Raw genomic sequence first — 14,446 nt, forward strand, 5'->3', positions numbered from 1 at the left:
GCGCGAACGTTTCTTTTTTTGCTTTGTTTATCTTGACTGCTAGGCAGGTCACTTAGTGATACGCACCGTAAACTGTTATTTCTCCCTTTGTACACGGGGACATTGTCATACTGAAACAGGAAAGGGCCTTCCTCAAACTGTTGCCACAAAGTTGAAAGCACAGAATTGTCTAGTATGTAATTGTATGCTATAGTGTTAGGTTTTTTAAGGGGCCTAGCCCGAACCATGAAAAACAGTCACATACCATTTATTCCTTCTCTACCAAACTTTACAGTTGGCACTATGCATTCGGGCAGGTAGCTTTCCCAGATATGTCCGTCAGACTGCCAGATGGTGAAGCGTGATCCACTGATCCAGAGTCCAATGGTGGCGAGCTTTACACCACTCCAGCCGACACTTGGCATTGCGCATGATGATCTTCGGTTTGTGTGCGGCTGCTCAGCCATGGAAACCCATTTCATGAAGCTTCTGACGAACAGTTATTGTGTTGACGTTGCTTCCAACGGCAGTTTGGAACTCTGTAGTGAGTGTTGCAACCGAGGACAGAAGATTTGTACGTGCTTCAGCACTCGGTGGTCCCATTCTGTGAGCTTTTGTGGCCTACCACTTTGCTGCTGAGCCGTTGTTGCCCCTACACGTTTCCACTTCACAATAACAGCACTTACAGTTGACCAGGGCAGTTCAAGCAGGTCAGAAATTTGACAAACTGACTTGTTGGAAAGGTGGCATCCTATGACGGTGCCATGATGAAAGGCACTGAGCTTTTCAGAAAGGCCATTCTACTGCCAATGTTTGTCGATGGCGATTGCATGGCTTTGTCTTTGATTTTAAACACCTTTTAGCAATGTGTGCCTGAAATAGCCGAAATCACACATATTTTTGTATATATAGTATATTTTATGTTCTCAGACTGGTACAGAGGGAAGTCTGAGCGTGATTGGAGTGACGACCATGATGAGGTGTCCAGCGTGAGGAGCGAGGGTGCTCCTTTCCGTGCCGGGTTCCGGGGTCGTGGCAGGGGCCGGGGACGAGGCAGAGGTTCCAGAGGTAAGCAAAAAAACTAATTCTAATCTCCCTCCAAAAATGCATTACCATGCAAATGGTCAAAGTCATATCATATTGTAACTATACTGAACAAAATTAAAAACGCAACATGCAACAATTGTCGCAGTTCATTTAAGGAAGTTAGTCAATAGAAATAGAGGCCCTAATTTCACATGACTGGGCAGGGGTGCAGCCATGGGTGGGCCTTGGAGACCGGTTGGATGTACTGCCGAAATCTCTCAAACGACATTGGAGACAGTTTATGGTAGCGAAATTAACATTCAATTCTCTGGAACAGCTCTGGTGGACATTCCTGCAGTCAGCATGCCAATCGCACGCTCTGTGGCATCGTGCTGTGTGACAGAACTGCTCATTTTAAAGTGGCCTTTTATTGTCCCGAGCACAAGGTGCATCTGTGTAATAATTATGCTGTTCGGCTTCACAAAATGAGATGAGCTTTTTGTGTGTATGGAACATTTCTGTGGTGTTTTATTTCAGCTCATGAAACATGTGACCAACACTTTACATGTTGTGTTTCTATTTGTATTCAGTTTAGTTGGATACAGTCGACTCACATCTACTGAACTGTTCAGTGCAATTCACCTGTCTCCATTCTCTTGTATTTTACCTACATGATAACCTAGATCTCAATGAAATCTAAGATCTTAATGATTGAATACAAGGAATGTCCTAAGCTATAGCATTTTTCACGAGTACACTGTAGAAAGTAACACATTACCCTAAAGATTTCAAACTCCATTTGAGGGGTCCAATTGAGTCCTTTATTTGAACAAACCTACATCTTCGCTGGTGTAGCGCTATAGGTCCGAAGTATTTTTTTTGCTATTTTCACAGCAGCAGCTATGAGCGTAATATTTGGTGGTGGCACGAAAGGGCTGGGTTTTGAGTAATAACTCAATTATAAGTGTGACGAGGGCTTGGCCATTCACTGGCCAATCAAGGCTTTCCATTGCTTAATACTGCATGCGGTTATCTTAACTTCTGTAGGTTATTGACAATCTATGCGTTTTCATAAACTCCAATCTGAATTGGGGCACAGAGTTCTTGTCCTTGTGGATTGACACTACAGTTTATTAAATGGCATGGGCTACAGTAAAGAATAATAGCAACAGTAAAAGAGCCAGTACACAAGCCAAGTGACCCAGCCTATCTCCTGTGATTACCTTTTAGTTAGCATTCTTTGTTTTAGCCAAGGCCAGTGTGCGTCCTTCAGAAATCACACACACTTGGTTAACACAATTGTCAAGCCATACAGTGTGCTGTGCCATTCCTGCTCTATGAGAATCAGCCTCATTAAACTACCTCAACTGGAATCCTACCGGTCTGCCATCTATGCCCTTACAAGCACCTGGGAGAGAATATTTAACCTTTTATTTAACTAGGCAAGTCGGTTAAGAACAAATTCTTATTTACAATGACAGCCTACCCCTGCCAAACCCTAACCTGGACGACACTGGGCCAATAGTGCGCTGCCCTATGGGACTCTCAATCACAGCCTGTTGTGATAAAGCCTGTAATTGAACCAGGGTCTGTAGTGACGCCTCTAGCACTGAGATGCAGTGACCGCTGCGCCACTCGGGAGCCCAGATATACAGTCCAGCAGGTCCTCCTCCACTACATTGTGGTCCATTCGAGACGGATCTTAAGTGCTTTTCCCCGGTGCAAGGTGCAAGACTACTACGTGAGTGAGGCTTTCACACATCCAGCAGTTCGTTCGACGCATCAGACACGGCCACCACAGCATCTACAAGATTGTGAGGTAGGCTATGTGAGCCATACACGGCATACTTCACCACACCATAGCACATCACCGTATGATGTAAATGGTCAAGAAGAGGAGTGGTATTTTCATCATGAAGGAGCGGCAAAGATGACCCCCTTCACCTTGTCACATGCAACCTCATCCACTCGCCAGGTTCAATGGGATGCTGGCTCAGAGAGGGATCAGAGCCATCACCGGAGGGTATGGGTTAGAATCCCAGCTAGCTCACAGCCTGCAGAGAAAAAGAGAACACATGGAGGTAAGCAGAGAAGCCCCCACACCCTACCCTTACCGGGAACACAGGAAGCTGCCAACAGCTTTCCAAGCAGAGCTAGAGGAGATCCGGAAAGAGAACGAGAAGCTGCGTATATCAATCAAATGTATTTATGAAGACCTTCTTACATCAGCTGATGTGACAAAGTGCTGTACAGAAACCCAGCCTAAAACCTCAAACAGCAAGCAATGCATGTGTAGAAGCATGGTGGCTAGGAAAAACTCCCTAGAAAGGCCAGAACCTAGGAGGAAACCTAGAGAGGAACCAGGCTATGAGGAGTGGCCAGTCTGGCTGTGCTGGGTGACAATTATAATAGAACATGGCCAAGATGTTCAAATGTTCATAGATGACCAGCAGGGTCAAATAATAATAATCACAGTGGTTGTAGAGGGTGCAACAGGTCAGCACTTCAGGAGTGAATGTCAGTTGGCTTTTCACTGCCGATCATTCAGAGTATATCTACCGCTCCTGCTGTCTCTAGAGAGTTGAAAACAGCAGGACTGAGACGGGTACCACATCCGGTGAACAGGTCAGGGTTCCATAGCCTCAGGCAGAACAGTTGAAACTGGAACAGCAGCATGGCCAGGTGGACTGGGGACAGCAAGGAGTCATCAGGCCAGGTAGTCCTGAGGCATGGTCCTAGGGCTCAGGTCATCAGAGAGAAAGAGAGAATTAGAGAAAGCATACTTAAATTCACACAGGACACCGGATATCTCAACTAGCCGTAGAGCGAGAATTCGCAGAGGTTCATGGCGTTAAACAGGAAATGGGGAAGCGTGTGGTTAAGGTCAAAAGTCTACTCAGCAACAGTCTGGCCCCAATGTACGAATTGAGTCCGTTTTCCCAGTCCACCTCATTCCCCCAGTTGAGCTAGAGGAAGAGCTCAGCGAGGAGTACGATAACGATGAGTTAGAGCAGCCAGCGTAAGAACAAGTAGTAGACCTTCTGGACAAGATGATTGAGCTCAGTCATGAGGGATCAGGCTTCTTCTGCTGCTGCTAAGCAGAGTAGACCGACATCGGTAGTCAAGTATCCAGGCAACCCTCCATGAGAGGCTACACCTTCGCCATGTCTGAGTCAAGTTACCACCCTGATGGGGACTAGCCTACCTCCTCACCAGGCCTGTGTTGCACCTTCACACTTTTCGACACCATTGATTTTATAATGTTAATTGTTCTGACCGTTTTGTTATTGGGATAAAACATTTCATTGGCCTCTAAAAGTCACTCTTAAAGGCATCTAAGTGGGTATGCTGAACCTATATTGTGCAAGAAAAAATCTGTTATGAATTTTTTTTTTTTGTTAAACTGGTTACATTTCCAAATCCCCTTTGTGGAAAATCATGAATTGTTATATGGAGGGCTATCAGCTGGATGGTTCGAGAGCATTCAATCCTCTGTAGAACAATACTGTTGAATGGAGCTTCTTCACATGTCTTAAAGCCCAGCTCTCCACTCTACCAGCTCTCTCTTTGTGTGGTTGCGCTCCATTGCTGGTTCCGATCAATGTGTGGTTGTGCTTATGTGGAAATGGTGGAATGATCTGTCTGCTGGCTTTGCCTTGGTCTTGTGTGACCCTGATCCGGCCTCACTAAGGAAACACTATGGACAAAACAATTTAATAACAACCAGAGTGTGTTAGGATGTGTCAAGACCTGGGATACCTCAGGGCAGTGGGGTTAGACATGGTGCTCTGGGTTAAGAGTTTAAAATAATTTCACTATTGGAGGAGTATCATTTACATTTACATTTAAGTCATTTATAAATGTGTTGCATATTCAAAATCCATATGGGGTTTATTAGCATAAGTGTTTGACCCGAGCACTGCTGCGCGAGGGAGGCGCTCTATTGCTGCAGCTGTGGAGGGGCCGGTGTGAGATGGGGGAGAGAGAGAGGGTGGAGCTCTATTGCTGCAGCTGTGGAGGGGCCGGTGTGAGATGGGAGGGAGAGAGAGAGGGTGAAGCTCTTGCTGCAGCTGTGCAAGGGCTGGTGTGAGATGAGAGAGAGGGTGGAGCTCTATTGCTGCAGCTGTGGAGGGGCCGGTGTGAGATGGGAGAGAGAGAGGTGGAGCTCTATTGCTGCAGCTGTGGAGGGGCCGGTGTGAGATGGGAGAGAGAGAGGGTGGAGCTCTATTGCTGCAGCTGTGGAGGGGCCGGTGTGAGATGGGAGAGAGAGGGTGGAGCTCTATTGCTGCAGCTGTGCAGGGGCCGGTGTGAGATGGGAGGGAGAGAGAGGGTGGAGCTCTATTGCTGCAGCTGTGGAGGGGCCGGTGTGAGATGGGAGAGAGAGGGTGGAGCTCTATTGCTGCAGCTGTGGAGGGGCCGGTGTGAGATGGGGAGAGAGAGAGGGTGGAGCTCTATTGCTGCAGCTGTGGAGGGGCCGGTGTGAGATGGGAGAGAGAGGGTGGAGCTCTATTGCTGCAGCTGTGGAGGGGCCGGTGTGAGATGGGGGAGAGAGAGGGTGGAGCTCTATTGCTGCAGCTGTGGAGGGGCCGGTGTGAGATGGGAGGGAGAGAGGGTGGAGCTCTATTGCTGCAGCTGTGGAGGGGCCTGTGTGAGATGGGAGAGAGAGAGGGTGGAGCTCTATTGCTGCAGCTGTGGAGGGGCCGGTGTGAGATGGGAGAGAGAGAGGGTGGAGCTCTATTGCTGCAGCTGTGGAGGGGCCGGTGTGAGATGAGAGGGTGGAGCTCTATTGCTGCAGCTGTGGAGGGGCCGGTGTGAGATGGGAGGGAGAGAGAGGGTGGAGCTCTATTGCTGCAGCTGTGGAGGGGCCGGTGTGAGATGGGAGGAGAGAGGGTGGAGCTCTATTGCTGCAGCTGTGGAGGGGCCGGTGTGAGATGGGAGAGAGAGGGTGGAGCTCTATTGCTGCAGCTGTGGAGGGGCCGGTGTGAGATGGGAGAGAGAGGGTGGAGCTCTATTGCTGCAGCTGTGGAGGGGCCGGTGTGAGATGGGAGAGAGAGGGTGGAGCTCTATTGCTGCAGCTGTGGAGGGGCCGGTGTGAGATGGGAGAGAGAGAGGGTGGAGCTCTATTGCTGCAGCTGTGGAGGGGCCGGTGTGAGATGGGAGGAGAGAGGGTGGAGCTCTATTGCTGCAGCTGTGGAGGGGCCGGTGTGAGATGGGAGGGAGAGAGGGTGGAGCTCTATTGCTGCAGCTGTGGAGGGGCCGGTGTGAGATGGGAGAGAGAGAGGGTGGAGCTCTATTGCTGCAGCTGTGGAGGGGCCGGTGTGAGATGGGGAGAGAGAGAGGGTGGAGCTCTATTGCTGCAGCTGTGGAGGGGCCGGTGTGAGATGGGAGGGAGAGAGGGTGGAGCTCTATTGCTGCAGCTGTGGAGGGGCCGGTGTGAGATGGGAGGGAGAGAGAGGGTGGAGCTCTATTGCTGCAGCTGTGGAGGGGCCGGTGTGAGATGGGAGAGAGAGAGGGTGGAGCTCTATTGCTGCAGCTGTGGAGGGGCCGGTGTGAGATGGGAGAGAGAGGGTGGAGCTCTATTGCTGCAGCTGTGGAGGGGCCGGTATGAGATGGGAGAGAGAGAGGGTGGAGCTCTATTGCTGCAGCTGTGGAGGGGCCGGTATGAGATGGGAGAGAGAGCGGGTGGAGCTCTATTGCTGCAGCTGTGGAGGGGCCGGTGTGAGATGGGAGAGAGAGAGGGTGGAGCTCTATTGCTGCAGCTGTGGAGGGGCCGGTGTGAGATGGGAGAGAGAGGGTGGAGCTCTATTGCTGCAGCTGTGGAGGGGCCGGTGTGAGATGGGAGAGAGAGAGGGTGGAGCTCTATTGCTGCAGCTGTGGAGGGGCCGGTGTGAGATGGGAGGGAGAGAGAGGGTGGAGCTCTATTGCTGCAGCTGTGGAGGGGCCGGTATGAGATGGGAGAGAGAGAGGGTGGAGCTCTATTGCTGCAGCTGTGGAGGGGCCGGTGTGAGATGGGAGAGAGAGAGGGTTGAGCTCTATTGCTGCAGCTGTGTAGGGGCTGGTGTGAGATGGGAGGGAGAGAGGGTTGAGCTCTATTGCTGCAGCTGTGGAGGGGCTGGTGTGAGATGGGAGGGAGAGAAGGTTGAGCTCTATTGCTGCAGCTGTGGAGGGGCTGGTGTGAGATGGGAGGGAGAGAGGGTTGAGCTCTATTGCTGCAGCTGTGGAGGGGCTGGTGTGAGATGAGAGGGTTGAGCTCTATTGCTGCAGCTGTGTAGGTGCTGGTGTGAGATGGGAGGGAGAGAGGGTTGAGCTCTATTGCTGTAGCTGTGGAGGGGCTGGTGTGAGATGAGAGGGTTGAGCTGGGCCTGTTGGTTTTGGCAACCAGCCGCTCCTCTCTCACCTTTGACTGGGCCATGGGAGTCTGCCTCTGACAGGAAAACACTGCCACCTTTCATTTGAGGAGAAAGGGGGTGGAACAGGGGACGAGGAGTAAAGGTGACACTCCCTCCACCCACCCCCTGTTGTGATGAAACCTGCCGTTCTTCTCCTTCTCACTTGGCCGAGATCCACCTGTTTTGAGTTTTCCGACTCTTCCCTCTCCTCAGGAACAGTGTTACTTTCAGAAGTCAAAGGATTTTCCCCCGAGGGACACCACATTTGATATCTTAGCTAGTTCCTATTTAGTAAATCATTGCGCGCCTTCCTGGGATTCAACAGCTGTGCTGCAAATGTCTCCCTGCTGTTGGTGAACTCTTGTAGCTCTGTAGCCTTGTTGTTCACTTGTAGTAGGCTTGTGACAGTGTCCCTGTAATGGTTTACTACTGCCGTGTCTCCTACCAGGTCACCCTGACTACCATTATGGCTACAAGGCCTACAACGGGAAGGACGGTGCCTACGGACAGAAGTTTGGTGCTCCAGTGACCTATTACTACGACAACATGAGCAGCAGTGACCTGTACACAGTGGACCAGGGCCTGCTCAAGGACTATGTCAAAAGGCAGATGTGAGTACTTTACCTACCTACCATTGGTTACGTTGCTTTAAATGTACTACCATTGGTAAATATGCGTCATAAGTTCTGCCATTGGTTACTATGCTTTATAGGTCAATGTTTCAAGAGGAAGCAGATGTCACTGTTGTTCAGCCTTGGAATAGTGTAATATAATATATATGCCATTTAGCAGACACTTTTATCCAAACCGACTTAAACATGCATGCATACTTTCTCTTATGGGTGGCCCCAGAATATAACATGGAATCTGAATCAAATTCCATCTCCTAAACATCTGATGACAATTGAAATGACGTTTATCTCCAACTCAAACGATGCTGAGAACGTGGGCAAATATTTAGTCTCAACTTTTCCCACATTGTCATTGTATTCCCTGACAAGGGCTTGGCTGACAGTGTTTCTTCTATTGAACATGCCTTCATAATAAAGGCATTTTAATTATAGGAAGAGTACCTTGATCCTCCTTGTTTTTGAACTTTCCGCGTCTCTCCGTAGTGAGTACTACTTCAGCCTTGGCAACCTGGAGCGGGATTTCTTCCTGCGCAAGAAGATGGACCAGGAGGGCTTCCTGTCACTTGGCCTGATTGCCAGCTTCCACAGGGTGCAGGCCCTCACCACTGATGTCAGCCTCATTATAGAGGTACATTATGTTCCTTATTTACATGTTTAGCCAAATGGCTTTAGTCTCATATCTAAATATGTTTCTATGCCTCATCAGCTGTATAATTTGTAGGTATTTCATGGCTTTTCATCGAGCTTTGACTTGTAAAAACGAGTTTCTGCAGACCGTATTAAATAGGACTGATCTCTCTTTAAACGTTGATGTTTAATATCTATCAATCTACAAAAGTATGTGGACACCCCTTAAAATGTGGTGATTTGGCTATATCAGCCACACCTGTTGCTGACAGTTGTATCCAATCGATCACACAGACATGCAATCTTGATAGACAAACATTGGCAGTAGAATGACCTGGCAGTAGAATGACCTGAAGCTGCCGCCCACAAGCCTAAAATCACAATGTGAAGTGTCAGCTGGAGTGGTGTACATTTTGCTGCCATTGCACCCTGGAGCAGTGGAAATTCGTTCTCTGGAGTGGGAAATCACGCTTCACCTTCTGGCAGTCCAACGGACTAATCTGGGTTTGGTGGATGCCAGGAAAATACTACCTGCCCCAATGCATAGTGACAACTGTACATTTTGGTGGAGGAGGAATAATGGTCTGGGGCTGTTTTTCATGGTTCGGGCTAGGCCCCTCTGTTCTAGTGAAGAGATCTTAATGCTACAGCATACTATGACATTCTAAACGATTCTGAGCCTCCAACTTTCTGGCAACAGCTTGGGGAAGGTCCTTTCCAGGTTCCAGTACGCAAATTGAGGTCCATACAGAAATGTTTTTTCGAGATAGGTGTGGAAGAATTGACTGGCCTGCACAGAGCCCTGATCTCAACCCTATCGAACACCTTTGGGATGAATTGGAACGCTGACTACGAGCCAGGCTTTTCCTTCACTCTGCGGTCCAACTCATCCCAAACCATCTCAATTGGGTTGAGGTTGGGTGTTTGTGGAGGCCAGATCATCTGATGCAGCACTCAATCACTCTCCTTCTTGGTCAAATAGCCCGTACACAGCCTGGAGGTGTGTTGGTTCATTGTCCTGTTGAAAAACAAATGATAGTCCAAATAAGCGCAAACCAGATGGGATGGCGTATCGCTGCAGAATGCTGTGGTAGCCATGCTGGTTAACTTGAATTCTAAATAAATCACCGATAGTCACCAGCTGCAATTTCTGAGGCTGGTAACTCTAATGAACTTATCCTCTGCAGCAGAGGTAACTCTGGGTCTTCCTTTCCTGTAGAGGTCCTCATGAGAACCAGTTCCATCATAGCACTTGATGGTTTTTGTGACTGCACTTGAAGAAACTTTCAAAGTTTTTGAAATGTTCCGGATTGACTGACCTTCTTGTCTTAAAGTAATAATGGACTGTTGTTTCTCTTTGCTTATTTGAGCTGTTCTTGCCATAATATGGACTTGGTATTCTTCTAAATAGGTCTATCTCCTGTATACTACCCCTACCTTGTCACAACACAACTGATTGGCTCAAACGCATTAAGAAGGAAAGACATTCCACAAATGAACTTTTAACAAGGCAGACCTGTTCATTTAAATGCATTCCAGGTGATTAACTCATGAAGCTGGTTGAAAGAAGGCTAAGTGTGCAAAGCTGTCATCAAGGCAAAGGGTGGCGACTTTGAAAGATCTCGAATATAAAATCGATTTTGATTTAACACTTTTTTGGTAACTACATGATTCTATGTATTATTTCATAGTTTTGATGTAGAAAATAGTAAAAATGAAAAATACGAAAACCCTTAAGTGAGTAGGTGTCAACTTTTGACTGGTACTGTATGTATGTATAGTGCATTAGGAAAGTTTTCAGACCCCTTGACTTTTTTCACATTTTGTTATGTTACAGCCGTATTCTTAAATTGATTCAATTGTATTTTTTCCTCATCAATCTACACACAATACCTTATATTAACAAAGCAAAAAATTTCACATTTACATAAGTAATCAGACCCTTTACTCAGTGCTTTGTTGAAGCACCTTTGGTAGCAATTACAGCCTTGAGTCTTCTTGGGTATGACGCTACAAGCTTGGCACACCTGTATTTGGGGAGCTATTTTCTGGTCTCTCCAGAGATGTTCGATTGGGGTTCAAGTCCGGGCTCTGGCTGGTCCACTCAAGGACATTAAGAGACTTGTCCCGAAGCCACTCCTGCATTGTCTTGTATGTGTGCTTAGAATTGTTGTCCTTTTGGAAGGTGAACCTTTGCCCCAGTCTGAGGTCCTGCGCACTCTGGAGCAGGTCATCAAGGATCTCGCTCTACTTTGCTCAGTTCATCTTCCCTTGGAGACAAGTCAGGGTCCAGTCCCTGCCGCTGAAAAACATCCCCACAGCATGATGCTGCCTCCACTATGCTTCACTGTAGGGACCTCTCTTTCATATCGTCTGAGATCCCCAAGGATTGGAAAGCTGCCGCAGTCATCCCCCTCTTCAAAGGGGGAGACACCCTGGACCCAAACTGCTATAGACCTATATCCATCCTGCCCTGCCTATCTAAGGTCTTCGAAAGCCAAGTCAACAAACAGGTCACTGACCATCTCGAATCCCACCGTACCTTCTCCGCTGTGCAATCTGGTTTCCGAGCCGGTCACGGGTGCACCTCAGCCACGCTCAAGGTACTAAACGATATCATAACCGCCATCGATAAAAGACAGTACTGTGCAGCCGTCTTCATCGACCTCGCCAAGGCTTTCGACTCCGTCAATCACCATATTCTTATCGGCAGACTCAATAGCCTCGGTTTTTCGGATGACTGCCTTGCCTGGTTCACCAATTACTTTGCAGACAGAGTTCAGTGTGTCAAATCGGAGGGCATGCTGTCCGGTCCTCTGGCAGTCTCTGTGGGGGTGCCACAGCGTTCAATTCTCGGGCCGACTCTTTTCTCTGTATATATCAATGATGTTGCTCTTGCTGTGGGCGATTCCCTGATCCACCTCTACGCAGACGACACCATTCTATATACTTTCGGCCCGTTATTGGACACTGTGCTATCTAACCTCCAAACGAGCTTCAATGCCATACAGCACTCCTTCCGTGGCCTCCAACTGCTCTTAAACGCGAGTAAAACCAAATGCATGCTTTTCAACCGATCGCTGCCTGCACCCGCATGCCCGACTAGCATCACCACCCTGGATGGTTCCGACCTTGAATATGTGGACATCTATAAGTACCTAGGTGTCTGGCTAGACTGCAAACTCTCCTTCCAGACTCACATCAAACATCTCCAATCGAAAATCAAATCAAGAGTCGGCTTTCTATTCCGCAACAAAGCCTCCTTCACTCACGCCGCCAAGCTTACCCTAGTAAAACTGACTATCCTACCGATCCTCGACTTCGGCGATGTCATCTACAAAATGGCTTCCAACACTCTACTCAGCAAACTGGATGCAGTCTATCACAGTGCCATCCGTTTTGTCACCAAAGCACCTTATACCACCCACCACTGCGACTTGTATGCTCTAGTCGGCTGGCCCTCGCTACATATTCGTCGCCAGACCCACTGGCTCCAGGTCATCTACAAGTCCATGCTAGGTAAAGCTCCGCCTTATCTCAGTTCACTGGTCACGATGGCAACACCCATCCGTAGCACGCGCTCCAGCAGGTGTATCTCACTGATCATCCCTAAAGCCAACACCTCATTTGGCCGCCTTTCGTTCCAGTACTCTGCTGCCTGTGACTGGAACGAACTGCAAAAATCGCTGAAGTTGGAGACTTTTATCTCCCTCACCAACTTCAAACATCAGCTATCCGGGCAGCTAACCGATCGCTGCAGCTGTACATAGTCGATTGGTAAATAGCCCACCCATTTTCACCTACCTCATTCCCATACTGTTTTTATACTGTTTTTTATTTATTTACTTTTCTGCTCTTTTGCACACCAATATCTCTACCTGTACATGACCATCTGATCATTTATTACTCCAGTGTTAATCTGCAAAATTGTATTATTCGCCTACCTCCTCATGCCTTTTGCACACATTGTATATAGACTGCCCATTTTTTTCTACTGTGTTATTGACTTGTTAATTGTTTACTCCATGTGTAACTCTGTGTTGTCTGTTCACACTGCTATGCTTTATCTTGGCCAATTCGCAGTTGCAAATGAGAACTTGTTCTCAACTAGCCTACCTGGTTAAATAAAGGTGAAATAAATAAAGAAATTAAATGGTGCCAGGTTTCCTTGGCATTCAGGCCAAAGAGTTCAATATTGTGTTCATCAGACCAGAGAATCTTGTTTCTCATGGTCTGAGAGTCCTTTAGGTGCCTTTTGGCAACTCTTAGCGGGCTGTCATGTGCCTTTTTACTCCCAGAAAGGCATGATTGGTGGAGTGCTGCAGAGATGCTTGTCCTTCTGGAAAGTTCTCCCATCGCCACAGAGGAACTCTGGAGCTCTGTCAGTGACCATTGGGTTCTTGGTCACCTCCCAGACAAAGACCCTTCTCCCCCGATTGCTCAGTTTGGCTGGGCGGCCAGCTCTAATAAGTCTTGTTGGTTCCAAACTTCCTCCATTTAAGAATGATGGAGACCACTGTGTTCTTGGACTTTCAATACTGCAGACATTTTTTGGTGCCCTTCCCAGATCTGTGCCTCGACACAATCCTGTCTCAGAGCTCTACAAACAATTCCTTCAACCTCATGGCTTGGTTATTGCTCTTGGGTGCACTGTCAACTGTGGGACCTTATTTAGACAGGTGTGTGCTTATCCAAATCATGTGCAATCCATGGAATGTACCACAGGCTGACTCTAATCAATTTATATAAAAATTTCAATGATGATCAATGAAAACCGGATGCACCTGAGCTCAATTTCTCTGAATACTTATGTAAATAAGATACTTTTTATTTTTTTGAGATTTGAAAAATTACTGAAACCTGTTTTCGCTTTGTCATTGTGTCGAATGGCAATGCTCTTAACTGCAAGGCTACCTGCCACATACACTTTAAACCCCATATGCTCCTTTGACACCCCTTTTTGAAGGTCACTGAGATTTCTTTTTTTAGCCATGGTAGCCAAAATAATGGGCAACTGGGCATTTTTATACATGACCATAAACTGAGAAATGGAGAGGGATTCTACTGCCCTTAATGCATCACCATCAAGCAGCTTAGGGAAGAGATCCTCCGGCTGTCAGCTCAGCTGCGAGAAAAGGATAACCTGCTTTCTAAGTACACCGACCTTGCTGTAACCCAAGCAAACCCAGTTTTAAATGCCTCCCAAAGAAAAGCTGTTGATTAGTCGGGCGGCGTTGATTTGTCCCAATTCAATGAACAGATGCTAAGCTCAACTCCATGGGAGACTGGACACTCGCAAGGCCCTTCATCTATCCGAGAAGATCTGATCCAGCTATCAAACAGCTTCGCCCCACTTGAGACCTAACATCCCCGGGAGTCAGCACAGATCCTGGGAATATACCAAAAATCCGTGCCTAGTGTCACCCACCCCCGTGGCCACCGACTCAAGACAGAACAGTCTCGTGCCATCCTCCACCTTTCTGGGGTTTCCGATGCCATCTGCTGGCTGCGAAGAGTCAAGTTAGCCTGATTTGAAGCCTCCATCCGCCCTGCCTGAGGCAGTCCCATCCCCCTCTTCCTTCCCCGTCGGGTTCCATCACGGGCACCATCACTGTGGGCAGCTCGATGGCGAGATTTTGCGAAACGACCAAGGTCCACTGTCACCCAGGAGACCGTATCATGACGTCAACTCCCTCCTGCCCATGGTTCTGGACAACTACTCCAATATTGACACCATCGTCACTCAAATATGTTTTAATGACCTCCGCTTTAGGCGATCTGAGGAACTTAGGG

At 48.1% G+C, this 14,446-nt stretch overlaps 1 protein-coding gene across 1 annotated transcript in view; it reads left to right on the forward strand.

The window, feature by feature from the left end:
* The window catches only part of LOC115134664 (la-related protein 1-like), a 124,773-nt gene that overhangs the window by 46,406 nt on the left and 63,921 nt on the right, over nucleotides 1-14,446 (forward strand). Inside the window, 3 exon segments of the mRNA XM_065022734.1 lie at nucleotides 910-1,047; nucleotides 7,843-8,005; nucleotides 8,510-8,654. Of these exon segments, the coding sequence (XP_064878806.1) occupies nucleotides 910-1,047; nucleotides 7,843-8,005; nucleotides 8,510-8,654 (446 nt within the window).

This window comes from Oncorhynchus nerka, linkage group LG9a (assembly GCF_034236695.1).
Source record: "Oncorhynchus nerka isolate Pitt River linkage group LG9a, Oner_Uvic_2.0, whole genome shotgun sequence".
Classification (NCBI taxonomy): Eukaryota; Metazoa; Chordata; class Actinopteri; order Salmoniformes; family Salmonidae; genus Oncorhynchus; species Oncorhynchus nerka.